The sequence below is a fragment of the Lutra lutra genome, chromosome 12 (genome assembly GCF_902655055.1).
Source record: "Lutra lutra chromosome 12, mLutLut1.2, whole genome shotgun sequence".
Classification (NCBI taxonomy): domain Eukaryota; kingdom Metazoa; phylum Chordata; class Mammalia; order Carnivora; family Mustelidae; genus Lutra; species Lutra lutra.
Genome location: NC_062289.1, coordinates 76,166,133 through 76,193,684, shown reverse-complemented (window position 1 = coordinate 76,193,684; position 27,552 = coordinate 76,166,133). Strand labels below are relative to the sequence as shown.

At 45.3% G+C, this 27,552-nt stretch overlaps 1 protein-coding gene across 1 annotated transcript in view; it reads left to right on the top strand.

The window, feature by feature from the left end:
• The window catches only part of MYO18B (myosin XVIIIB), a 254,335-nt gene that overhangs the window by 81,110 nt on the left and 145,673 nt on the right, over positions 1-27,552 (top strand). Inside the window, 6 exon segments of the mRNA XM_047697085.1 lie at positions 376-411; positions 413-517; positions 520-558; positions 1,341-1,395; positions 1,398-1,550; positions 4,882-4,991. Coding sequence (XP_047553041.1) covers positions 376-411; positions 413-517; positions 520-558; positions 1,341-1,395; positions 1,398-1,550; positions 4,882-4,991 — 498 coding nt within the window.

Sequence of the window (27,552 nt, the reverse complement as noted above, 5' to 3'; positions counted from 1 at the left end):
TTCTCGCATGAAATGTGTGGCATAAACACCTACTGTGTGCTGGGCCTGCTCTAGAGAGAACCCAGGTGCCTTTGCTCCCTAAGCGAGCACAGGCTCGGTGGGATTCCCCCAGGCGCATCAGTGACGACTGACATCCAGTAGGTCTTTCACTGTTCTTGCTGCTGGAGAATCAGGGAGGGAGGAGCCTGGAGAAAGAAGGTGGTGTTTGCCACCAAGCCAATGCTTTTGTCCGGCAAGAAGGGACTGAGGGTTAAGTGGCATCTGGGAGGTGTGATAGGAGAGGAGGTTCAGGAAGCAGGTTTGCAAGAAGCAAGGTGGGCCCATTCCCATGAGCCCCTAAAGTCCCTTTCCTCTTCCCCACCTCCCCGCCAGGAGGAGCTGAGGAGCCTGTTCCAGTCGCGGGCCAAGCTGCCCACCGTTGTGCCGGGCCTGTGGCGGCCTGGAGGGCACCTCACAGCAGGCCCTGCAGAGGAGCTGCGCGGTGGAGGAGGCATTTGCCAGCAGCTTGGCCGCCCGTGAAGAGGAAAGCCCCCGTGCTCCCAGATCAAGCTACAGATGGTAAGCGGGAAGCCCTGTCCCCATGGAGCCATAGCCGTGCCCTCCTCCAGGATGAGTTAGCAGCCTGCATTCTGCCTCTCTCCTCCTCAGCGAGCCTGGAGGGCAGGTTTCACACTGCGCTCTGCAGGGAGGGGCTGAGGTTCAGGGCAGCAAAGAGACGTCCTCCATCAAGTCCCTGATCTATCCGCGTCCTAGACCAAAGCCTGGGCTGCTCTGCGTTGCCTTGGGCAGCTGTGGGAGGTTCCTAGGGTCCTGACCACAGTGACAGATATCCCAGCTGACCCAGTCCCCCTGCCTTCCTCAGCTCTCAGATGCCTATTTTCATCACAAGTCTCTCCTTGGGGGAGGGCGGCAGGATCTAGCACTGGCTGGAAACAGGTGACCCAGACACATCCATCCAGTAACAAATGAGGGCGCTGTGACTGGTCAGTGGTCAGGCTGAGTCCAGAAGGTGGACCACGGGAAGAGCAAGTTTTGAAAAAGACCTCACAATGTATTCTATAGGAAAAGCCTATAGGCCCGGGTCCTGGGTTCTAGCTCGCCTCTTCTGGGAGGGGTCTGTGGGACCTGGGGCCCTCAGTCTCCCCATCTGTTACAAGGGCTGTTATAAAGTTCCCCTTTTCCTCTTGAGTGTGAACCAGGCTGTAGATAGGCGATCCTTGGCATAGAACTTGGGGACCCCCAGAGATGCCAGGCTAGGCTGAGTGGATGCTAGGGGATGTGTCTCTGTCCATCGTACCCCAGGGCAGCGGGCCATTGACCCCGTCTCCTTTTGGTCCTAGGATGCATTGACCAGCGTGATCAGACGGTCTCAGTTATACTTCGTCCACTGCCTTGCGGTGGCGAACGGGGGCGGCAGGGATCTCTGACCCCATTGCAGCCTGGCGGAGATAAGCCAGGGACAGGTGAGCCCCTGCCCTTGGACATCCCAGCGCTGAGGGTGCAGCTTGCCGGCTCCCACATCCTGGAGTCACTGCGTCTGCACAGGACAGGTAAGAGAAAGCCAGGGAGTGAGCACCTGGTGTCTGAGTCCTTGACAAGCTTGCAAACTGGTAGTAGCCAAGGGACGGGAGCGTTATGTGCTACATGCCTCAGCTTTCCACGCAGCGTCCTGTTTATTCTGTAAAATAATGAGCCCGTGAAAGGGAAGCTGTGGTTACAGATGGGAAAAAGGAAGCTCCAAGAGGTGGAAGGACATGCTCAAGGTCACACCGTGGTGGGGGCAGGGTAGAGCCAAAGCCCACCTTATCTCCTGAGTGACATGTGTGCTCCTGGAAAGCTCGGGCTATGTCTGGCCCACCTTCCTTTCAAAAGCAGGTATCCAGGGAGCTTGTATGTGGGGATGGAGAGTGAGATTCCCACGGTGACAATACCTTGGTCTTCAAGATGCTCAGCCTGGTTTGAGAACTCAGGCGGGAACACGTGACAGGGACATGCATTGCCATCCGGGGGATGTAAGAATTCCCAGATGCCTAGAGGAGGGAGCTCCTGCTTTCCCTGGGGAGACCAGGGCAAGCCTCCAGGAGGAGGTAACCTCTTACTTGGGTCATGATACAGAGTAAGCAGCTGGCGTCTGGGAGGTAGAATATGCAGCTCAGCAGATGCAAAGGCCCAGAGGCAGGGAAGAGCTTGGATTTCCAGGGACTGGGGTTCAAGATGCACAGGGCACTTGTGGCTGATAAGCAGGCCACCCACATTTGGAGGTTTGGTTTTCAGTGGGTTGAGGTGAGGGGGTTGGCCGGGGGAAGATGGGCGTTGAATCAGAGGAATGAAATCTTTAGGTCTCTATTTTAGAAAGCAAGCATGTGCCTGAGCTGTCCGTACAGCTCATCTCGAGAGCTGAGTTTGTGCTGAATCCTTCGGATTCCTTTCTGACATTAGAAATGGCCCAGGCACGGTCTCTGCAGAGGATGGGGTGGCTAGGGCTGGTGGGGAGCCTGGGAAGCTGAGCACCTGTTCGCTGAACTTCTCTGTGGTCAACTTCGCCTGGCCATGGCCCCTTCTCCCACCGCATTAATAGCCAGCACCTGGAGCATCAGGAATTTGACAGAGAAGTTGGAAGCAGCTGGAAGCAGCTGGAAGCAAAGGAGAGACCCTCACTTTTCTGAGCGTCTCATTGATTTTTTTTCCCTCCTGCTTGCATGACCACAGGCGAGGGGTGACAGATAATGTCACAGGAGAAGAGCAGAATGGTCACAATCATGCCCAACTGATTCTGTCCTGGCTGGCTGGCAGGAGGAACTGGGCCTTTGCAGACACTCTGGACTACCGGTTAGAACCCCCGTGTGCCTGCCTGGGCCAGCCATCACCCATCATCTCAGCCTTGGTCCTCACCTGCGTTGTCTGCCCTCTGCCTTCTCAGTGCAGTCTGCCTGGGGCAGGACGAAATTTTTCCAACCACATAAAGATTTGATGTCTCACGATAGCACTTTCGCTGTCTGCCTCCGAGGCCTGGTCAGTTCCTCATTTTTTCCCCGCTCCAAGTGTCTCCTCTTTTATGCCGTATAAGAGAAATGTATGTGTGCACACAGATACACGTACCTATCCAAAATTTATGAATTTGAATCACACACATATCATGTCTCTGTGTGTGTATCCAAGTGCACACATGACACACATGTACATGCTGAGTACTGAATGTCTACGACATGCTGGCACAGCATTAAGACATCTACTGACTGATGTCATTCTTACGGAGCCCTTAGCCCAGTGCCTGGCATATAGCAAATTTTTAAAAAAACCTTTGAAATAATCCAGTGCGACATTTCCCACACACAGCCTGGTGGGAGGGTCAGACCCTGGAGCCGGTCGGCTTGGGCGTAGCTGTGGCTGACCCGGGCAAGTTCCTTGATCATGCTCTCTTTCTGCCCTAATTGCTCAGGTCCCAGGGAGCTGACAGGCAACTTGATGAGTTAGTAAGAGACTAACATAGAAGAGTTGCCCAGATGTGGGAAAGCCTCAGTGCGTGTTAGTGTCTTATACACACCCGTCATTGGATTCCTTATGGTGACCCTGTGACCAGATCCTGTTATTCTCACCTGATATTAGTGAAGAACTTGAACCTCAACGAGCTGGGGTCATTCATGACGGGTCAGAGGGCTCATAGAGCAGAAATGGGAAGGGAGCCCAGATCAGTCTGATCCAAATGGGCGTGCTTGTGACCTCCCAGTCCCCGTCTCTGAGTGGTCAGCCTCCTGGGAACCTGGCCTGAGGTTTCTTCCCCCAGGAAGTCTTCCTGGACTCACCACACGTACCCACCACCATCACTCTGCCTCATGGTTCATGCATTTGGGCTTCTTGCGAAGGTCTCAAAGTGGGGTCAGATTTTGCCAGACCTTCTCTACCATCGCCCATCTGCCAGTGAGGGGGTCTTTTGAGCCCCCCTTGTATCCAGGACCAAGTCCAAACCTTGAGGCCTAGAATTTGACTTCATGTTTCTTTGAGATCAGGTCCCTGCTCGTCTTTGACTTTATTGTTGGCTACTCTCTACTGGATGACTGTCCGGGTCTGAACCACATCCAGGGGAGTTACTATCCATACCACTTTGGCTAGGTGACTTGAACTCTCTGGGCCTTAATTTGCACATCTATAAGATGGGTCCAATGATGGAGGCCCCTCAGTGTCTATAATGCAAGGAAGTTGTTAATCTAGCGTCTGGTGCACAGAAGTGTTCACTAAATGCTGTTTTTTGCTATGACCAAGGAGACGCCTTGGTTTCCCCTCTCTGGCCCCCTCTGTCTTCCACACCCAATCCTGTGGCAGATCTCTTATGGCTCCTTCAGAGGACTTGCTCTAATGTCACCTCTCGGGAGCTTTCCAGAAGGGTACACATGTCCATCCTACATGCTAGATTTAAAACAAACAAACAAACCTTTGAAAATACCCAATGCAGCCTATCCATGTAACCTGTGGGGTGGTCATAAATGGTGGACAAAAAAAATTGTTTCCCATTGTCAAGGAAGTTTTCAGCAAAGCCGATCTGGCATCTTCCCACAGCGGTCCAAGGAGACTTTTGACATTGGCACGCAGTGTGACCCTCCAGGGGCAGATGAGAGTGCTGCTTTTTCAAATGTTCAATGGAGCATTTTATAGGGTTTGGGTACTGGGGAACACATTTGTAAAATGCTGATTGAACCCAATCTGTTAAGTTGACAAGTGGGGAAACTGAGGCCCCAAGAAGTGAGTCTACCCAGCAAGTTCACTGACAAGCTGGGAACAGGGCAGGGGCTGCCTGCGAGTCCAGGACCCGGGCTGGTCCTTCTCACTTGGACTCCTTGTTTCTTCTGCTTGCTCTGGCCCTGGCCCCATCTCCCCTCCCACCAGGCTATGCTGACCACATGGGGCTCCCTCAGTTCCGCCGGCGATTCCAGGTGCTGGACCCTGTCCTCATGAAGAAGCTCATGTTGGTCTCCGAGGGAATAGATGAGAGGAAGGTATGTGGGACAAGAGGGGGTGCGGGGCCCTGGGTGCTTCTGCTCCAGAGGGATTGCCTGGAGGGGCATCTGGACCAGCAGGGATCAAGAGACCTGGGCCTTGGGGCAAAAGTGAGGGCGGAATGAGGTTTGTCTCAGGCCCCTGCTCCAGACTGCACCCCCCTGCACTGTCACTTAGGGATGACCTCGTGAAACCCTGCGTGAGGAAGTGTGGGGAGGACACTATTAAGGCCATGAGAAGAGCGCATGCACACTAGAAGGGCCCCAAGCCAGATGAAAAGCCACACTTTCCAAAAGGAGTTCCACTCAGCACCAGAACCCCAGGGTAGTCTATGAAAAGAGAACTTCAGTCCCCAGTGTTCAGGGAAGTACTTCACACCAGAGCCCCCCAATCTTAGAGAATCATCATGAATGTTGCCTCAGGACCTTTGCACTAGCTCTTCCCTCTGTCTGGAGCACTCTTGACTGGTGCCATCTTGCTATTCAGATGCTGGCTCAGAGCTCCTCACATCATCCTGTTCTAATGTGCATGTAGCCCTTCCCTCCTCTGAAATTGTGTTCATTTCTTACACGCTTTCTGGCTTAGAGCAAGGGCTCAATAAATTGTCCATTGAATGAATGAATGAATGAATGAATACAAACGCATCACTTTATATTTCTGCCCCCGTGTGTCTCCTTTCTCCAACTCCACCATAAACTCCCATGGCTAGGACCTTGTCTTTATGCTAGTGTCAAGCCATGGATAGATATTTTTGCTAAGAATGGCCACTGGTCGGTTGATGATCACAGAGCTCTTTAGAATTTGCAAAAGCCTGCCTCCTCCTGACAACCCTGTAAACTGAGAGCCATTGTGTCCCTCTTCCAGATGAGAAAATGGAACCTCAGGGACATGAACAAAGCCAAGCATTTGTGGGTTTTGTCTGTGAACCCATGTTTGTGGCTTCCAGGGGGGCAGCTGAGAGAGCAGGGCTCCAGAGTCAAACAGGGCCACCATTCGCTCCCGACTGGGGCTGCGTGAATGTAAGCGAGCTATGGCATCTTTCTGCCTCAGTCTTCTCCTCTGTAAAGTGGGCAAGACAATAATGCCTCCCTGTAGAGAGTGTTTTGAGGATTACATGCAGTGGTGGAGTTCATGGGCTGGGCACGGGGCTACATCACAAGGGCTCAGTGTACATGAACTATCATCATCATCATGAACGTCAGTACTGGATCGGGACCCTCTTGCAAGACCAGAGGGATGGCAACTGAGCCACACAGACCTCATGTTCACAACCCCATTGAGACTCCACCTGCAGGGGAGTGTGCCCCCATGTATGGTCTGAGATCATCAGCACTGGAACCCTCAGTCGGGTGGTCACGAGGCAAGAAGAGTAAATGGAGTCCCAATTCTTAGGTCCTTTATGGCTTTTTGCTGCGGTAGAGACCAGGGCACAGGTCCCTTTCTGCCGACAAGACAGGGCCTTCTACGTAGCCCTCCTAACTCACCATAGGGAGGGGACATCAGACCCGACTGGTGTGGTGCAGGGAAATCCCTTCCCTTGGTGGCAGCCCCTTTAGAAAGTCCTGAAGCTGCTGGACTTGATGCCACCAGCCAGTCTGTACCAATCTTCATGTGGGGTTCCTTGTCCTTGGTCACGCCCCACTTGATCTGTGTTCTGAGCATCTGGATGGAGCCATGGAAAAGGTCTTAGGCTCTTCTGCAGTCAAAAACAGCCCCGATGTGGGGTGTGGGGAGTTTTTCTGCGGGGGCAATAGGTAGAGCATATGGTAACATGCTATTCTGGACGACTCAGCGGTCCTCTGTTGTAGCCAAACTGAAACCACCTCCATACGCATGCTGGAGGGCCTCAGAAAATGGAAAATTACAAGTGGAATGGACTTGGTTGGGAGTTTTCACTTCTTCTCATTCTCTTTTTATTTGCTCACAAATTTCATTTGCTACAGCATAGAATTTTGGTAGCAACAAAAGGAAACACCACCCTGCCTCTTATGAAAAAGCTGATAAATATTCATTTGCCAGGCAATGTGATACACCATGAATTATACATGAACACGTGCTTGGGTGGGCAAACTGTCAGCTTCTGTGTGCAAAGCAGTTAAGACCTCAGGATTTCAGAAGACAAGTTTGACAGTGAGGAAAGGTCAATATGGTCATCAGACACTAGATGGCAGCAGAGAGAATTCACTGTCAGGGTGTGAAAGGGGCCCTGATGAGGTCCCCTGTGGGTCTAATACGTGGCACCCCCATGGGACTCTTTCCTAACAATGGGCACTCATTTGGTGGGCACCTGCTGGATTCTTTGTGTCCCTTGAACAAAAAGAGCACATGCCTTGTACCACGTATGCGCAAACTCTCATCGCAACACAGGCACGAAGTGAAAAAATTTCAGATGCTTCGCCTGAAATAGACCTCAAAAGATAGAGTCTTCCCACTCTGGGAATTATCCCCATTTTGCAGCAGAGGCAACTGAGGCCATCACCGCCCAGCCAGGTACTGATGGAGCTGGGATTTGAACCCGGGCTTTCAGATTCTGCACGCAAGGCTTGCTTTCTTTTTTTCTTTATTTTGACTATTGTAGCCCAGTACACACGGCTTCAAATTTATCATTGTAACCATTTTTAAGTGTCTGGTTCAGTGGGATTGAGCACATTCATTTCATTGTGCAAGCATCACCACCGTCCATCTCCAGCACCTCTGTTGTCTCCTAAAACTGAAGGTCTGCCCCCATGAAACACGGACTCCTCATTCTCCTCCAGCCCCTGGCAACTGGCATTCTGCTTTCTGTCTCTATGCAATTGATAGCTCTAGCTCGTATAAGTAGAATCGCACAGTACTTGTCCTTTTGTGATTGGCTGATTGCACTTCACAGAATTCCCGTAGATTCATCCATATCTTAGCAGGTGTCAGAACCTCCTTCCTTTTAAAGATGATTAGTATTCTGTTGTGTGTATCTATGGAGGATTTTCCTTATCCATCTGTCAATGGACCCTTGAGTCACTTCCGCCTTTTGGCCATTGTAAAAAATGCTGCTAAGAACATGGATGTACAGATAGCTCTCGGACACTCTGCTTTCATTTCTTCTGGGTATATGCCCAGACATGGGATTTCTGGGTCATATGGTAATCCCGTGTTTAATTTTTTGAGAAAATGCCACACTGTTTTCCACAGCGGCTGCCCCATTTTCTATTCCCACCAACAGTGCACGTGGGTTCCAATTTCTCCACACACTTGCCAGCACTGGTTGTTTTCTGTTGTTTTGGTTTTGGTTTTGATGGGAGCCATCCGAAGGCGGGTGAAGTGGCATCCCACTGTGGTTTTTATTTGCATTTCCTCGATGATCCATGAGGTGGAGCATCTTTTTGTGTTCACATAAGACTTTTGAATGGGAGCCCTTTGAGGATAGGCAGGGGGTCTAGTGAATTTCTGTACAGAATGTACCATCCGTAATATGTTAATTTAAAATCATTATCCTTGATTCCGTTCAGCTTTCACCAAGTGTCTGCTTTGCATTAGGCCCTGTGCTGGATGCCAGAGATACCGGAATGGACAGAACATGGTCTCATTGGGCGAGGGAAAGACTCAGACAGGCTCTTTCTATGCAGAGCAATGGCTTTGGGACACCCCAGTGAACACCACTAAAATGTTCGATGTTTGCAGTCAGGGTGGGGGGTTATTCAGGGAAGACTCCTCAGAGGAGGTGATGATTGAGTTGAGCCCTATGGGACAATTTGGAGGAATGGGTAAGAGAAAGAGTGAAGGCAACCCATACTGTGTATGGCGTGTGCAAAGGTCCAGTGGTGAGGTTGCATGGCTTGTTTAGTGTGGCTGGAGCACAAAGGATGCCATGCGTCAAGAAGAGAGACTGAGTGTATTGTCAGGGGCCAGACCATGGATCCTTGTTGGCAGGACAAGATAATCTGGGCTTTATCTGGTGGTCAGTGATGGTCAGCTGAGAAGTTATTGGTAGGGGCATGGCCTAGAAATCTGATCTTCATTATTTGAACTGGCTTAAGCAAAATGATGAAGGAAGTCCTGTCCACTCTGATCTTCTGTGGTCTGGTCTAGGGAGCAGTATCCTCACTCTGATCTCCAGATGTTTAGGCTGTCCCTGTCCCATCCAGACACCCAGGCACATGCTCGGTTCTCCAAAATGATCCTGTCCCCCTATCTGATCACCTTGGGTCTCATTCCTCTCCCCTAGATTATCCTGTCTAGCTAAGATTATGCAGCCGCCTGCACTGAAGCCCACCCAGAATGACCACAAATGGTGGAATCTCAGGCAGGTCACTCAAGGGGTTCTGTCAGCTCACCTTGGCCATGTCCCAGATTCTGGTCTCTTAGATCTCTCTGCTGCTCAGGCAGGACTTGCCAAGTCTCCTCGATCAATGTAAGGAAATCCCAGGGCCTGCCCTCTTCTCCTTAGAGTGCTGAAGTGTTGATTGATTTAACCAACAAAATCTGTCCCTGCGGGTGTGATCTGAAGAACACAATTAAGTGATGTCATCTATCTTCTTGATGACAGCCACTCTTGTTCCATTTCAGACCTTTGTGGACACCCCCAGGTTCCTCTGAATTTGTGGGAGCCCCTCTCTGCTGGGGAGGGACCCCTAGGAGCCCAAGGCTAGGAGGGGAGCTGTCCACTGAACAGTGCTGAACCATTATTGAGGCGTTCCCATGGCCTTAGCCCCTGCAATATATTCACTATTCTTTTGTTGCCCACCTTACTGTCTTCCTCAAGTTGGGGTTTTCTGTTTTAATAATTGTACACATTTTCCATTTACTTTTTTAAAGATTTTGTTTATTTATTTGAGAGAGAGAGAGAGAGAGAGAGAAAGAGGGAGAGAGAGCACAAGTGAGCTGAGGGACAGAGGGAGAAGCAGGCTCTGCTCTGAGCAGGAAGTCCAATGTGGGGGTTGATCCCGAGACTCCGGGTAGATGTTTAACCAACTGAGTGACCCACGTACTCCTCCATTCAGTGTTAATCAACCCAACTGTGTGAGTGTGTATGTGTGTGTGTGTGTGTGTTCACACAGCATTCTATAGACAGTTATGAGCATATGCAGTTAAATAATAGAGACATAGTCCCATCCTTATGGGTTGATTTGATCATTTTTCAGTGGTTGAAAGCATGCAGTTTAGAATCAGACAGACTTGTACTCAAATCCTTGTTTATGCCATCTCTCCATTCATCCTTATCCCTTTTATATCTGATAGCTGTATGAACACAGACAACACTCCTAGGGCATAGCAAAGTGCCTGGCACCTAGAAGGTACACAATAGATGGCAACCATTGGGCCATGGTGACCACTAGGTCATGTTGTGTGTTTCAGGAGAGAGGTGCTGTGCTCCCAGCACCCAAATGGCTCCCCGAATGAGCATTCGATTCCACAGACACAGATTCTTGACACCACCCTTGCCAAGGTGTGATTTGGGGAAGGATTCCCATCCCTGACTCCCCATTATTCCTGGAGTCTCTCATTGCCTTTCTGGCATGACCAGGTTAATGTGAGAAGTCAGATCACATGCTTATTGGATGCATCCTTGTTGAATATTGGAGAGAAAACTCTTTGCAATATTCTAGGACACAATGGGGCTCTGTAAGTGGAGGCATGAACTGGGCTTCTCCCACGTGGTTCAAGGACTCATAATCTGAGCCTAGGACGGTGGAGGGGAAGGATGTGTCATCACTCCACAGAGCCCAGGAGGACCTGGTAACCTCTGAACCTCTACCAGTTATTAGGACTTGCTGTAATGGATCATGAGCCAGGCATGAGTGAGAATTCTGCATTATGATAGTTGCTTGGAGGTCTGTGTTAAGTCACACATCGAAGCCCATGAAGGGTTTCTACTGACTAATTTTTTCCTTTGTTTCCTTGAGAGCTTAGGCCATCACTTTCCAGTTTCTTTGTATGTTTTGTTTTGTTTTGGTTGAAGACTGGACATTTTAGATAATACATAATAGTATCTCCAGATTCTGATCTTTCCCCAATTATTTAGTAATGTACGTGGGCTAGATTTATGGAGTCTGTCTTCCCCACTGTATGAGGTTATTGATGTCTCTGCTTGGGTTTTTCATTCCTGTTTTTATTATAAACCCTGGATTCTCAGGGGCTGCCCCTTTGTCAGCAGAGTGTAACGGATGGCACAGGTTGTAATCAAACACTGCGAATCTGTGAGGCTTTCCCTGATACAGATGGAGCTATGTGTGGGTTGAGAACTGTAGTCAATGGTCAGACACTCACCATTGTGCCACAGATTGGACTCTTTGGCTCTTTCACAGATTTTCTGTCTGTGTACATGACCTTGCCTTTAGATAGGGATGTGTTGATAGCTGGGGGTTCTCTCAGTCTCACCTGAGCCTGCGTGTAGCCTCAAGCCTGTGTGTGACCCTCCAGATGGCCAGGAACATGTGGGGGCTTGTCAAGGCCCACAGGGCTGTCCGTTCCCCATGTGTCTTCATCAAGTTCATGGCGGGTCAATGTTCATTGCTTGCCCCAATCCAGATAACAATTTCAGGCTTGCTGTGCTATTGACCTTCTCCATTTCTTTGCTGCCAAGATCACTACTGTTTGTGACAATGATCCTGGGTGTGGAATTTTCCTGTTCTAAGTGAGCCCCCTCTGGCAACAAAGCCACTAGTTTTTACAGCTTGCCTCTCCCTGGGCGCATTACCATAGTGTGAGGGCTTGGTGGGGGACTGGGACAGCCCTGGTGGAGATTGTTGCAATCTCCTGCTGTTCTTAACTGAGATTGAATAGCTGGGTTTTGTTGTTGTTGTTTTTTAACAAATGCGTCTCCATTTGTTGTATCCCCTTGCTCAATTTCCAGAGTATTGACCTTGTTGCTTTCAAAAATTATATCCATTTTTTTAATTAACTAATTAATTATTTTAATAAACATATAATGTATTTTTATCCCCAGGGGTACAGGTCTGTGAATCGCCAGGTTTACACATTTCACAGCACTCATCATAGCATATACCCTCCCCAATGTCCATATCCCCACCACCCTCTCCCGTCCCCCACCCCCGCAACCCTCAGTCTGCTTTGAGATTGAGTCTTTTATAGTTTGTCTCCCTCCAATCCCATCTTCTTTCATTTTTTCTTTTCCTACCCCCCAAAGCCCCCACATTGCATCTCCACTTCCTCATATCAGGGAGATCATATGATAGTTGTCTTTCTCCGATTGACTTTTTTTGCTAAGCATAATACCCTCTAGATCCATCCACGTCATTGAAAATGGCAAGATTTCATTTCTTTTGATGGCTGCATAGTATTCCATTGTGTATATATACCACATTTTCTTTATCCATTCATCTGTTGATGGACATCTAGGTTCGTTCCATAGTTTGGCTATTATGGACATTGCTGCTATAAACGTTTGGGTACACGTGCCCCTTTGGAGCACCACGTTTGTATCTTTAGGATATATACCCAGTAGTGCAATCACTGGGTCATAGGGTAGCTCTATTTTCAGTTTTTTGAGGAACCTCCACACTGTTTTCCAGAGTGGTTGCACCAGCTTGCATTCCCACCAACAGTGTAGAAGGGTTCCCCTCTCTCCACATCCTCGCCAGCATCTGTCATTACTTGACTTGTTAATTTTAGCCATTCGGACTGGTGAGAGGTGGTATCTCATTGTGGTTTTGATTTGTATTTCCTGATGCCGAGTGATGTGGAGCATTTTTTCATGTGTCTGTTGGCCATCTGGATGTTTTCTTTGCAGAAATGTCTGTTCATGTCCTCTGCCCATTTCTTGATTGGATTATTTGTTCTTTGGGTGTTGAGTTTGCTAAGCTCTTTATAGATTTTGGATACTAGCCCTTTATCTGATATGTCGTTTGCAAATATCTTCTCCCATTCTGTCAGTTGTCTTTTGGTTTTGTTAACTGTTTCCTTTGCTGTGCAAAAGCTTTTGATCTTGATGAAATCCCAATAGTTCATTTTTGCCCTTGCTTCTGTTGTCTTCGGCCATGTTCCTAGGAAGGAGTTGCTGCGGTTGAGGTCAAAGAGGTTGCTGCCTGTGTTCTCCTCGAGGATTTTGATGGATTCCTTTCTCACATTGAGGTCCTTCATCCATTTTGAGTCTATTTTTGTGTGTGGTGTAAGGAAATACTCCAATTTCATTTTTCTGCATGTGGTTTTCCAATTTTCCCAGCACCATTTATTGAAGAGGATGTCTTTTTTCCATTGGACATTCCTTCCCGCTTTGTCGAAGATGAGTTGACCGTAGAGTTGAGGGTCTATTTCTGGGCTCTCTATTCTGTTCCATTGATCTATGTGTCTGTTTTTGTGCCAGTACCATACTGTCTTGATGATGATAGCTTTGTAATAGAGCTTGAAGTCTGGAATTGTGATACCACCAACTTTGGCTTTCTTTTTCAATATTCCTTTGGCTATTCGAGGTCTTTTCTGGTTCCATATAAATTTTAGGATTGTTTGTTCTATTTCTTTGAAAAAAATGGATGGGATTTTGATAGGGATTACATTAAATGTGTAGATTGCTTTAGGTAGAATAGACATTTTCACAATATTTGTTTTTCCAACCCATGAACATGGAACATTTTTCCATTTCTTTGTGTTTTCCTCAATTTCTTTCATGAGTACTTTGTAGTTTTCTGAGTATAGATTCTTTGTCTCTTTGGTTAGGCTTATTCCTAGGTATCTTATGGTTTTGGGTGCAATTGTAAATGGGACTGACTCCTTAATTTCTCTTTCTTCTGTCTTGTTGTTGGTGTAAAGAAATGCAACTGATTTCTGTGCATTGACTTTATATCCTGACACTTTACTGAATTCCTGTACAAGTTCTAGCAGTTTTGGAGTGGAGCCTTTTGGGTTTTCCACATAAAGTATCATATCATCTGCAAAGAGTGATAGTTTGTCTTCTTCTTTGCCAATTTGTATGCCTTTAATTTCTTTTTGTTGTCTGATTGCTGAGGCTAGGACTTCTAGTACTATGTTGAACAGCAGTGGTGATAATGGACATCCTTGCCATATTCCTGACCTTAGTGGAAAAGCTTTCAGTTTTTCTCCATTGAGAATGATATTTGCAGTGGGTTTTTCATAGATGGCTTTGATAATATTGAGGTATGCGCCCTCTATCCCTACACTTTGAAGAGTTTTGATCAGGAAGGGATGCTGCACTTTGTCAAATGCTTTTTCAGCATCTATTGAGAGTCTCATATGGTTCTTATTCTTTCTTTTATTAATGTATTGTATCACATTGATTGATTTGCAGATGTTGAAACAACCTTGCAGCCCTGGAATAAATCCCACTTGGTCGTGGTGAATAATCCTTTTAATGTACTGTTGGATCCTATTGGCCAGTATTCTGGTGAGAATTTTCGCATCTGTGTTCATCAAGGATATTGGTCTGTAATTCTCTTTTTTGATGGGATCCTTGTCTGGTTTTGGGATCAAGGTGATGCTGGCCTCATAAAATGAGTTTGGAAGTTTTCCGTCCATTTTTTTTTTTTTTTGAACAGTTTCAGGAGAATAGGAATTAGTTCTTCTTTAAATGTTTGGTAGAATTCCCCTGGGAAGCCATCTGGCCCTGGACTTTTGTTTGTTTGGAGATTTTTGATGACTGTTTCAATCTCCTTACTGGTTATGGGTCTGTTCAGGTTTTCTATTTCTTCCTGGTTCAGTTGTGATAGTTTATATGTCTCTAGAAATGTATCCATTTCTTCCAGATTGTCGAATTTGTTGGCATAGAGTTGCTCATAGTATGTTCTTATAATTGTTTGTATTTCTTTGGTGTTGGTTGTGATCTCTCCTCTTTCATTCATGATTTTATTTATTTAGGTCCTTTCTCTTTTCTTTTTGATAAGTCTGGCCAGGGGTTTGTCAATCTTATTAATTCTTTCAATGAACCAGCTCCTAGTTTTGTTGATTTGTTCTATTGTTTTTTTTTTTAGTTTCTATTTCATTGATTTCTGCTCTGATCTTTAGGATTTCTCTTCTCCTGATGGTTTAGGCTTTTTTTGTTGTTCTTTCTCCAGCTCCTTTAGGTGTAGGGTTAGGTTGTGTATTTGAGACCTTTCTTGTTTCTTGAGAAAGGCTTGTACCGCTATATATTTTCCTCTCAGGACTGCCTTTGTTGTGTCCCACAGATTTTGAACCGTTGTGTTTTCATTATCATTTCTTTCCGTGAATTTTTTCAATTCTTCTTTAATTTCCTGGTTGACCCATTCATTTTTTAGAAGGATGCTGTTTAGTCTCCATGTATTTGGGTTCTTTCCAAATTTCCTCTTGTGATTGAGTTCTAGTTTCAGAGCATTGTGGTCTGAAAATATGCAGGGAATGATCTCAATCTTTTGATACCGTCCGAGACCTGATCTATGACCCAGGATGTGGTCTATTCTGGAGAATGTTCCATGTGCACTAGAGAAGAATGTGTATTCTGTTGCTTTGGGATGAAATGTTCTGAATATATCTGTGATGTCCATCTGGTCCAGTGTGTCATTTAAGGCCTTTATTTCCTTGTTTATCTTTTGCTTAGATGATCTGTCCATTTCAGTGAGGGGAGAGTTAAAGTCCCCTACTATTATTGTATTCTTGTTGATGTGTTTCTTTGATTTTGTTCTTAATTGGTTTATATAGTTGGCCCATGTTATGGGCATATGCCCATGTTAGGAGCATAGATATTTAAAATTGTTAGGTCTTCTTGTTGGACAGACCCTTTGAGTATGATATAGTATCCTTCCTCATCTCTTATTATAGTCTTTGGCTTAAAATCTAATTGATCTGATATAAGGATTGCCACCCCAGCTTTCTTCTGATGTCCATTAGCATGGTACATTGTTTTCCACCCCCTCACTTCAAATCTGGAGGTGTCTTCGGGTCTAAAAATGAGTTTCTTGTAGGCAGCATATTGATGGGTTTTGTTTTTTTATCCATTCTGATACCCTGTGTCTTTTGATTGGGGCATTTAGCCCATTAACATTCAGGGTAACTATTGAGAGATATGAATTTAGTGCCATTGTATTGCTTGTGACTAACAGTGACTGTTACTGTATATTGTCTCTGTTTCTTTCTGATCTACTACTTTTAGGGTCTCTCTTTGCTTAGAGGACCCCTTTCAATATTTCCTGTAGAGCTGGTTTGGTATTTGCAAATTCTTTCAGTTTTTGTTTGTCCTGGAAGGTTTTTATCTCTCCTTCTATTTTCAATGATAGCCTAGCTGGATACAGTATTCTTGGCTGCATGTTTTTCTCGTTTAGTGCTCTGAATATATCATGCCAGTTCTTTCTGGCCTGCCAGGTCTCTGTGGATAGGTCCGCTGCCAATCTAATGTTTTTACCCTTGTATGTTACAGACTTCTTTTCCCGGGCTGCTTTCAGGATTTTCTCTTTGTCGCTAACACTTGTGAATTTTACTATCAGGTGATGGGGTGTGGACCTATTTTTATTGATTTTGAGGGGCATTCTTAGCATCTTCTGGATTTTGATGTTTGTCCCTTTTGCCATATTAGTGAAATTCTCTACAATAATTCTCTCCAGTATACCCTCTGCACCCCTCTCTCTTTCTTCTTTTTCTGGAATCCCAATTATTCTAATGTTGTGTTGTCTTATGGTGTGACTTATCTCTCGAATTCTCTCCTTGTGGTCCAGTATTTGTCCCTCTTTTGCTCAGCTTCTTTATTCTCTGTCATTTGGTCTTCTATGTCACTAATTCTTTCTTCTGCCTCATTTATCCTAGCAGTAAGAGCTTCCATTTTTTTATTGCACCTCATTAATAGCTTTTTTGATTTCAACTTGGTTAGATTTTAGTTCTTTTATTTCTCCAGAAAGAGCTTTTATCTCTCTGGAGAGTGTTTCTCTAATATCTTCTATGCCTTTTTCGAGCCCGGCTAGAACCTTGAGAATCATCATTCTGAACTCTAGATCTGTCATATTACCAATGTCTGTATTGATTAGGTCCCCAGCCTTCAGTACTGCCTCTTGTTCCTTTTTTGGTGGTGAGTTTTTCCGCCTTGTCATTTTGTCCAGATAAGATTTGCTTTCTCCTCCTCTGGAATTCTGCTGTTCTCCTTGGTGAGTGAAGTTGGTCTTGGCTGGGTTTCTTGTTGATCTTCTGGGGGAGGGGCCTGTTGGAGTGATTCTCAAGTGTCTTTGCCCCAGGCGGAATTGCACCGCCCTTACCAGGGGCCGCGCTAAGTAATCCGCTCGGGTTTGCCTTCCGGAGCTTTTCTTCCCTGAGCGCTTTCCGTAGAATTCCGGAGGACGGGAATGAAGATGGCGGCCTCCCAATCTCCGGCCCAGAGGAGCCGAGAGCTCGGGGTCCTGCTCCTCAGTGCGCCCTCAGAGAAAAGTGCCCAACCATCCCCGTCTCCCTGGCCTCTGGTCGCACTTGGAGAAAAGCTCCCGGTTGCTTTCGTCTCCATGGCCTCCAGCCGTGCTTCAAGTTCACCCAGCCTGCGACCGGTTCAAGGTAACCGCAAGCTGAGAGCTCACTCCTCGGCTTTGTCGCTGTAGCCGGCTTCCCCGCTCTAATACCTGCGAGCTATGCGACAGACACTCAGACACCCCCGGTCCTTCTTTGATCCTGTGGGACCTGGGGTTACGCTGACCCTGCGTGGGCTTCCTCCTGGTTTAGCCTCTGGAGCGATGTCCCTCCGTGGAGCAGACTTTTAAAAGTCCAGATTTTGTGCACCGTTGCTCCGCTGCTTGCCGGGAGCCGGCCCCTCCCCCCGCGGTCTATCTTCCCGTCACTTTGGATTCACTTCTCAGCAGGTCCTACCTTTCAGAAAGTGATCGATTTTCTGTTTCTAGAATTGTTGCTCTTCTTCTCTTCGATTTCCCATTGGATTTGTAGTGTTCGCAATGGTCAGATAAGCTATCTAGCTGATCTCCTGCTACCTGATGTCATCTCAGCCTGCTACTTCTCTCGCCTGTATCCATTTCTATTACTGTTTTTTGGGAGGAACAGAGGATCTCTCAAGCTCCTTCCTCCACCATTCTCTAAGTCTCACTCCTACATGCTACCTTGCGGCCTCATTAAAGCTCCACTCCATCCTTGGAGAAGAGGACATGGGGGATCAGAGAGGATGTATGGCATGCTCAGGGTCACATGGCCAGTGAGTAATGGGGCTGGAGAGGATCCCAGCATCAGAGGGCAGAGAACAAGCTCAGGAATCTGATTCCCTGGAGTTGTATCTCCCTCCGCCATTCCCTAGCACGTGATTTCATCACACGGGACCTCGCTTTCTTTGCAAAACAGGCATCAAGTAGTATCTGTTGCAGAGGTTTGGAAATAAAATGAGTTATGTGGAAAGCACCAAGAGCCATACTCAGACTCAAAGCGCAAGAGCTAACTTTTCTTGGAGCGAAATGGCCAACATGTTACTCTGCATTCCATGTGGGGAGGGATAACCTCCAGGGTCTGGATAATGAGGGTGGAAGAGCTGATTCCTTAAAGAGGAGGGACAAGGAAGGACTCTGTTACAGTAATTCAAATTCTTGCCCTGTCATCCATCAGCTGGCTGCTGGGTAGCGAGGGACATTGTGTAGAAATAAATCCAATCACTGGTAATTGACCTAAAAGAGGGCCAATTTCATATGGTTCAATCTAAGAGTAATATTCATCATGATAACAATAAGAGCAATCAAGTGTAAGATCACTTCCAAAGACATTTACACAGAGTCTTAGTTCACCGGGCCAGCACCTGTATGACTACACAGGGCATCTTAGCACCATTTTGGCAGCAAGGAAAATGAGGGCAAGAAGGATGGTTCAGTGCCTGCAGCTCCCTGTTCACTCTATCCTTTGGGTCATAAGCTTTCTTACCTATAAAATGAGATGAACAAGACAGAATGCCTTTGTTAGGCCTGATCTTGGCTATGCAGGCATCTACTGGGCTCTAAGAAAGTGGGGAGAAGGGAAAGAATCCTTGGATATTGGGTGATTGGGAGCACACTTGAGAAAAGGAGGCTTGGTTTGTGTTCTTGGTTTGTGTTCTGCTAAGTTTAGACCAAGACTAAACCAGTAGGACTCACTCAAGGACTTTAGTAGGACTAACTCCTCATGTCTGTTGAACACTTAGCATGTGGCAGGTTTGACATGGAGTCTTCTGCAGGAACAACCACAGAACCTTCCAGAACAGATTCTGGTATTTCTCCCTCCTGTTTCTGAAGAGGAGTCTGGAGCTTGGAGCAAAGGGCTTGTCCAAGGTCACACAGTTATGAGTGGTAAAACCAGTCAGGATCTCCGTCCAGGTGGATCTGCCTCCTCCAAATCCTGATTTTTTTTTTTTCACTTCAAACATCTACTCTGGGTGTTAACACTAAGGTCGACTCAGAAAAATTTCATTGGCTGTAGGTTTCATTTATTTTTTATCCATCCGTCTTATTTTCAGTCAATTTTTATTTTGTTTTGCTCTTGTGCAGAGAGAAAAGATGTTGTGTTTTGGATATATTGGTTTTTATGCATTCTGCTGCCTACTGCTCCCTGGGAACATTTTTGGCTAAAATGTAATAAGTAAAACCACTGAATTGGGGGGAAGGGCATTACAGAATGTTCTTCCAGGAGGTCAGAGGAGGAAAATTGCTCTTAGATGATAGGCTTGGACCAGACTTTTAATAAGCTTTTTTTTTTTTAATAGTATCTTAGGAAATTTTCTGTGGTGCCGATGACCCATGGAACTGAAACTTATCTAGTAAATTACACGAGCCCTGAATACCTTTTGTTTCTTGAATGTGCGGTTACTTTTCTGACCGTTTATTCCAGAAACAGACTGTGATTTTCAGTAAATGGAAGGTCCATGAAGGGTGGCGTAGAGGGGAATCACAGGCACCAAGGAAGCAGGTGTGACCTGTATTTTCCTGAGGGTACACATTTCTGGCAAGGCCGTTTCAGAACCCACATATCTTGATGACAAAGGAAAATCCTACGATATGGCTGTGATTTGGCCAAGGCTGCATTCAGGAAATGTCTCTGAGTGAATTCAGGTCTCCTGCATGGGCCTGCCCTTCTCCTTCTGCTCCCCCATGACCTCCCAAGGATGGTTCCTCTCTTTGGTCTCTCCATCATCATATTTATTGAGCTCCTACTGTGTGCCTAAGACAGTACCAGGTGAAGCAGAGGAAATAAGAAATGAAGAAAACACAGCCTCCTCCAATCCGTACTCTGGGTCAGGCACAGACACTTAAGAGCCATGCCATTTACTCAGGAAATATTTGTGAAGGTGAGGTTGTTTCTGGCAGGTAGAATGGGGGAAGGGTAGAGTCCTGGGCAGGCTGTCCCAGCAAACTTCAGGGATATAACAGGTGATATTCCTAGTGGCCTAGGGACCTCTGGAGCCATCCTGGGCATGCAGGGAGGTTAAGTCATAGTTGGTGCAATGTGGCCTGACAGACCTCAGTTCTAATCAGGCTCTGCCCCCATGTGACTTATAACCTTGGAGAAAGAACTTCCACTGGTTGTTGTATTTTTTTTTAATAATTTTTTAAATTTTTTCAGCATAACAATATTCATTATTTTTGCACCACACCCAGTGCTCCATGCAATCCGTGCCCTCTACAATACCCACCACCTGGTGCCCCCAACCTCCCACCCCTCACCCCTTCAAAATTCTCAGATCTTTTTTCAGAGTCCATAGTCTCTCATGGTTCACCTCCCCTTCCAATTTCCCTCAACTCCCTTCTCCTCTCCATCTCCCCTTGTCCTCCATGCTATTTGTTATGCTCCACAAATAAGTGAAACCATATGATAATTGACTCTCTCTGCTTGACTTATTTCACTCAGCATAATCTCTTCCAGTCCCCTCCATGTTGCTACAAAACTTGGGTATTCATCCTTTCTTTTTTTTTCTTTTTCTTTTTTTTTTTTTTTTTTACAGCTTTATAAACATATATTTTTATCCCCAGGGGTACAGATCTGCGAATCGCCAGGTTTACACACTTCACAACACTCACCATAGCACATACCCTCCCCAATATCCATAACCCCACCCCCTCTCCCAACCCCCTCCCCCCATCAACCCTCAGTTTGTTTTGTAAGATTAAGAGTCATTTATGGTTTGTCTCCCTCCCAATCCCATCTTGTTTCATTTACTCTTCTCCTACCCCCTCAACCCCCCATGTTGCATCTCCTCTCCCTCATATCAGGGAGATCATATGATAGTTGTCTTTCTCCAATTGACTTATTTCGCTAAGCATGATACCCTCTAGTTCCATCCACGTCATCGCAAATGGCAAGATTTCATTTCTTTTGATGGCTGCATAGTATTCCACTGTGTATATATACCACATCTTCTTTATCCATTCGTCTGTTGATGGACATCTAGGTTCTTTCCATAGTTTGGCTATTGTAGACATTGCTGCTATAAACATTCGGGTGCATGTGCCCCTTCGGATCATTACGTTTGTATCTTTAGGGTAAATACCCAGCAGTGCAATTGCAGGGTCATAGGGTAGTTCTATTTTCAACATTTTGAGGAACCTCCATGCTGTTTTCCAGAGTGGTTGCACCAGCTTGCATTCCCACCAACAGTGTAGGAGGGTTCCCCTTTCTCCGCATCCTCGCCAGCATCTGTCATTTCCTGACTTGTTAATTTTAGCCATTCTGACTGGTGAGAGGTGATATCTCATGGTGGTTTTGATTTGTATTTCCCTGATGCCGAGTGATATGGAGCACTTTTTCATGTGTCTGTTGGCCATCTGGATGTCTTCTTTGCAGAAATGTCTGTTCATGTCCTCTGCCCATTTCTTGATTGGATTATTTGTTCTTTGGGTGTTGAGTTTGCTAAGTTCTTTATAGATTTTGGACACTAGCCCTTTATCTGATATGTCATTTGCAAATATCTTCTCCCATTCTGTCAGTTGTCTTTTGGTTTTGTTCACTGTTTCCTTTGCTGTGCAAAAGCTTTTGATCTTGATAAAATCCCAATAGTTCATTTTTGCCCTTGCTTCCCTTGCCTTTGGTGATGTTCCTAGGAAGATGTTGCTGCGGCTGAGGTCGAAGAGGTTGCTGCCTGTGTTCTCCTCGAGGATTTTGATGGATTCCTTTCTCACATTGAGATCCTTCATCCATTTTGAGTCTATTTTCGTGTGTGGTGTAAGGAAATGATCCAATTTCATTTTTCTGCATGTGGCTGTCCAATTTTCCCAACACCATTTATTGAAGAGGCTGTCTTTTTTCCATTGGACATTCTTTCCTGCTTTGTCGAAGATGAGTTGACCATAGAGTTGAGGGTCCATTTCTGGGCTCTCTATTCTATTCCATTGATCTATGTGTCTGTTTTTGTGCCAGTACCATGCTGTCTTGATGATGACAGCTTTGTAATAGAGCTTGAAGTCCGGAATTGTGATGCCACCAACTTTGGCTTTCTTTTTCAATATTCCTTTGGCTATTCGAGGTCTTTTCTGGTTCCATATAAATTTTAGGATTATTTGTTCCATTTCTTTGAAAAAAATGGATGGTACTTTGATAGGAATTGCATTAAATGTGTAGATTGCTTTAGGTAGCATAGACATTTTCACAATATTTATTCTTCCAATCCAGGAGCATGGAACATTTTTCCATTTCTTTGTGTCTTCCTCAATTTCTTTCATGAGTACTTTATAGTTTTCTGTGTATAGATTCTTAGCCTCTTTGGTTAGGTTTATTCCTAGGTATCTTATAGTTTTGGGTGCAATTGTAAATGGGATGGACTCTTTAATTTCTCTTTCTTCTGTCTTGTTGTTGGTGTAGAGAAATGCAACTGATTTCTGTGCATTGATTTTATATCCTGACACTTTACTGAATTCCTGTACAAGTTCTAGCAGTTTTGGAGTGGAGTCTTTTGGGTTTTCCACATATAGTATCATATCATCTGCAAAGAGTGATAGTTTGACTTCTTCTTTGCCGATTTGGATGCCTTTAATTTCCTTTTGTTGTCTGATTGCTGAGGCTAGGACTTCTAGTACTATGTTGAATAGCAGTGGTGATAACGGACATCCCTGTCGTGTTCCTGACCTTAGCGGAAAAGCTTTCAGTTTTTCTCCATTGAGAATGATATTTGCGGTGGGTTTTTCATAGATGGCTTTGATAATATTGAGGTATGTGCCCTCTATCCCTACACTTTGAAGAGTTTTGATCAGGAAGGGATGCTGTACTTTGTCAAATGCTTTTTCAGCATCTATGGAGAGTATCATATGGTTCTTGTTCTTTCTTTTATTAATATGTTGTATCACATTGATTGATTTGCGGATGTTGAACCAACCTTGCAGCCCTGGAATAAATCCCACTTGGTCGTGGTGAATAATCCTTTTAATGTACTGTTGAATCCTATTGGCTAGTATTTTGGCGAGAATTTTTGCATCTGTGTTCATCAAGGATATTGGTCTGTAGTTCTCTTTTTTGTTGGGATCCTTGTCTGGTTTTGGGATCAAGGTGATGCTGGCCTCATAAAATGAGTTTGGAAGCTTTCCTTCCATTTCTATTTTTTGGAACAGTTTCAGGAGAATAGGAATTAGTTCTTCTTTAAATGTTTGGTAGAATTCCCCCGGGAAGCCGTCTGGCCCTGGGCTTTTGTTTGTTTGGAGATTTTTGATGACTGTTTCAATCTCCTTACTGGTTATGGGTCTGTTCAGGCTTTCTATTTCTTCCTGGTTCAGTTGTGGTAGTTTATATGTCTCTAGGAATGCATCCATTTCTTCCAGATTGTCAAATTTGTTGGCGTAGAGTTGCTCATAATATGTTCTTATAATTGTCTGTATTTCTTTGGTGTTCATTGTGATCTCTCCTCTTTCATTCATGATTTTATTTATTTGGGTCCTCTCTCTTTTCTTTTTGATAAGTCTGGCCAGGGGTTTATCAATCTTATTAATTCTTTCAAAGAACCAGCTCCTAGTTTCGTTGATTTGTTCTATTGTTTTTTTGGTTTCTATTTCATTGATTTCTGCTCTAATCTTTATGATTTCTCTTCTCCTGCTGGGTTTAGGGTTTCTTTCTTGTTCTTTCTCCAGCTCCTTTAGGTGTAGGGTTAGGTTGTGTACCTGAGACCTTTCTTGTTTCTTGAGAAAGGCTTGTACCGCTATATATTTTCCTCTCAGGACTGCCTTTGTTGTGTCCCACAGATTCTGAACCGTTGTGTTTTCATTATCATTTGTTTCCATAAATTTTTTCAATTCTTCTTTGATTTCCTGGTTGACCCATTCATTCTTTAGAAGGATGCTGTTTAGTCTCCATGTATTTGGGTTCTTTCCAAATTTCCTCTTGTTATTGAGTTCTAGCTTTAGAGCATTGTGGTCTGAAAATATGCAGGGAATGATCCCAATCTTTTGATACCGGTTGAGACTTGATTTAGTACCAAGAATGTGATCTATTCTGGAGAATGTTCCATGTGCACTAGAGAAGAATGTGTATTCTGTTGCTTTGGGATGAAATGTTCTGAATATATCTGTGATGTCCATCTGGTCCAGTGTGTCATTTAAGGCCTTGATTTCCTTGTTGATCTTTTGCTTGGGTGATCTGTCCATTTCAGTGAGGGGAGTGTTAAAATCCCCTACTATTATTGTATTCTTGTCGATGTGTTTCTTTGATTTTGTTATTAATTGGTTTATATAGTTGGCTGCTCCCACGTTAGGGGCATAGATATTTAAAATTGTTAGATCTTGTTGGACAGTTCCTTTGAGTATGATATAGTGTCCTTCCTCATCTCTTATTATAGTCTTTGGCTTAAAATCTAATTGATCTGATATAAGGATTGCCACTCCTGCTTTCTTCTGATGTCCATTAGCATGGTAAATTCTTTTCCACCCCCTCACTTTAAACCTGGAGGTGTCTTCGGGTGTAAGATGAGTTTCTTGTAGGTAACATATAGATGGGTTTTGTTTTTTTATCCATTCTGATACCCTGTGTCTTTTGATTGGGGCATTTAGCCCATTAACATTCAGGGTAAGTATTGAGAGATATGAATTTAGTGCCATTGTATTGCCTGTAAGGTGACTGTTATTGTATATTGTCTCTGTTTCTTTCTGATCTACTACTTTTAGGGTCTCTCTTTGCTTAGAGGACCCCTTTCAATATTTCCTGTAGAGCTGGTTTGGTATTTGCAAATTCTTTCAGCTTTTGTTTGTCCTGGAAGCTTTTAATCTCTCCTTCTATTTTCTCTGATAGCCTAGCTGGATATAGTATTCTTGGCTGCATGTTTTTCTCATTTAGTACTCTGAATATATCATGCCAGCTCTTTCTGGCCTGCCAGGTCTCTGTGGATAAGTCTGCTGCCAATCTAATATTTTTACCATTATATGTTACAGACTTCTTTTCCCGGGCTGCCTTCAGGATCTTTTCTTTGTCACTAAGACTTGTAAATTTTACTATTAGGTGACGGGGTGTGGACCTATTCTTATTGATTTTGAGGGGGGTTCTCTGAACCTCCTGAATTTTGATGCTTGTTCCCTTTGCCATATTGGGGAAATTCTCTCCAATATACCTTCTGCTCCCCTCTCTGTTTCCTCTTCTTCTGGAATCCCAATTATTCTAATGTTGTTTCGTCTTATGGTGTCACTTATCTCTCGAATTCTCCCCTCGTGGTCCAGTAGCTGTTTGTCCCTCTTTTGCTCAGCTTCTTTATTCTCTGTCATTTGGTCTTCTATATTGCTAATTCTTTCTTCTACCTCATTTATCCTAGCAGTGAGAGCCTCCATTTTTGATTGCACCTCATTAATAGCTTTTTTGATTTCAACTTGGTTAGATTTTAGTTCTTTTATTTCTCCAGAAAGGGCTTTTATATCTCCCGAGAGGGTTGCTTTAATATCTTCCATGCCTTTTTCAAGCCCGGCTAGAACCTTGAGAATCGTCATTCTGAACTCTATATCTGACATATTACCAATGTCTGTATTGATTAGGTCCCTAGCCTTTGGTACTGCCTCTTGTTCTTTTTTTTGTTGTGAATTTTTTCGCCTTGTCATTTTGTCCAGATAAGAGTATATGAAGGAGCAAGTAAAATACTAAAAGGGTGGCAACAACCCCAGGAAAATATGCTTTAGCCAAATCAGAAGAGATCCCGAATTGTGAGGGGGGAAAAAGGGGATAAAAAGGGGTTCAGAAAGAAAGAAAGAAAGAAAAAAAAGAAAGTATTAAAAAAAGAAAGCCGATAAAGAAAAAATATAAAAAGAGGAAAAAAATATATATATATTAGATAAACTATTTTAAAAACGTTAAAAAAAGAAAACGGTAAAAGTTTAAAAAAATTTAGCAGAAGAAGAGAAAAAGAAAAAAAAATTGAAAAAGAAAAAAAAAATTAAATTAACTGCAAGGCTAAAAAAATCATGGGGAGAAAGCCATGAGTTCCGTGCTTTGCTTTCTTCTCCTCTGGAATTCCGCCGCTCTCCTTGGTAGGTGAACTTGGTCCTGGCTGGGTTTCCCGTTGATCTTCTGGGGGAGGGGCCTGTTGTAGTGATTCTCAAGCGTCTTTGCCCCAGGCGGAGTTGCACCGCCCTTACCCGGGGCCGGGCTGAGTAATCCGCTTGGGTTTGCTTTCGGGAGGAGCTTTTGTTCCCTGAGCACTTTCCGTAGAGTTCCGGAGGACGGGAATAAAGATGGCGGCCTCCCGGTCTCCGGCCCGGAGGAGCCAAGAGCCCGGGGCCCCACTCCTCAGTGCGCCCTCAGAGAACAGTGCCCAATGACTCTCGTCACCCTGCCTCCGGCCGCGCTCCGAGCTGACCGAGCCTGTGACCAGTTCAAGGCAACTCCGAGCTGAGAGTCACTCCTCGGCTCTGTCTCTGTAGCCAGCTTCCCCGTTCTAATACCGGTAAGCTCTGCGACACTCAGACACCCCCGATCCTTCTGCGACCCTGCGGGAGCTGAGGCCGCGCTGACCCCGCCTGGGCTTCACCCCAGTTAAGCCTCTGGAGCGATGTCCCTCAGCGGAACAGACTTTTAAAAGTCCTGATTTTGCTCCGTTGCTCCGCCGCTCGCCGGGAGCCGGCCCCTCCCCCCGCAGTCTATCTTCCCGTCGCTTTGGATTCACTTCTCCGCCAGTCCTACCTTGCAGAAAGTGGTTGATTTTCTGTTTCTGGAATTGCTGTTCTTCTTCTCTTCAATCTCCCGTTGGATTTGTAGGTGTTTGCAATCTTTAGATAAGCTATTTAGCTGATCTCCCGCTACCCGAAGTAGTCTCAGCCTGCTACTTCTCCGCCATCTTGACTCCTCCCCCCTGGTTGTTGTATTTTTAATTGTTAAATATACATAACATAACATAAAAGTTGTCGCTTTATCTATTTTTTAAAAGATTTTTATTTATTTGAGAGAGGGAGGGTGAGAGAGAGTGTGTGAGTGACAGGGTGTGAGTGAGGGGCAGAGGGAGAGGGAGAAGCAGGCTCCCCCATGGAGCAGGGAGCCCGATGTGGGGCTTGACCCCAGGACCCTGGGATCATGACCTGAGTTGAAGGCAGGTGCTTAACCGACTGACTGCGCCACCTGGGTGCTCCATTTCTTTCCCATTTAATGCTGATTAATATCCTCTTGGGTGTATATCCCACATTTTCTGTCTCCATTTATCTGTGGATGGACCCTGGGTTGCTTCCACCTCTCTGCTTTTGTGAACAACCCTGCTACAAATGTGGACATCCCACT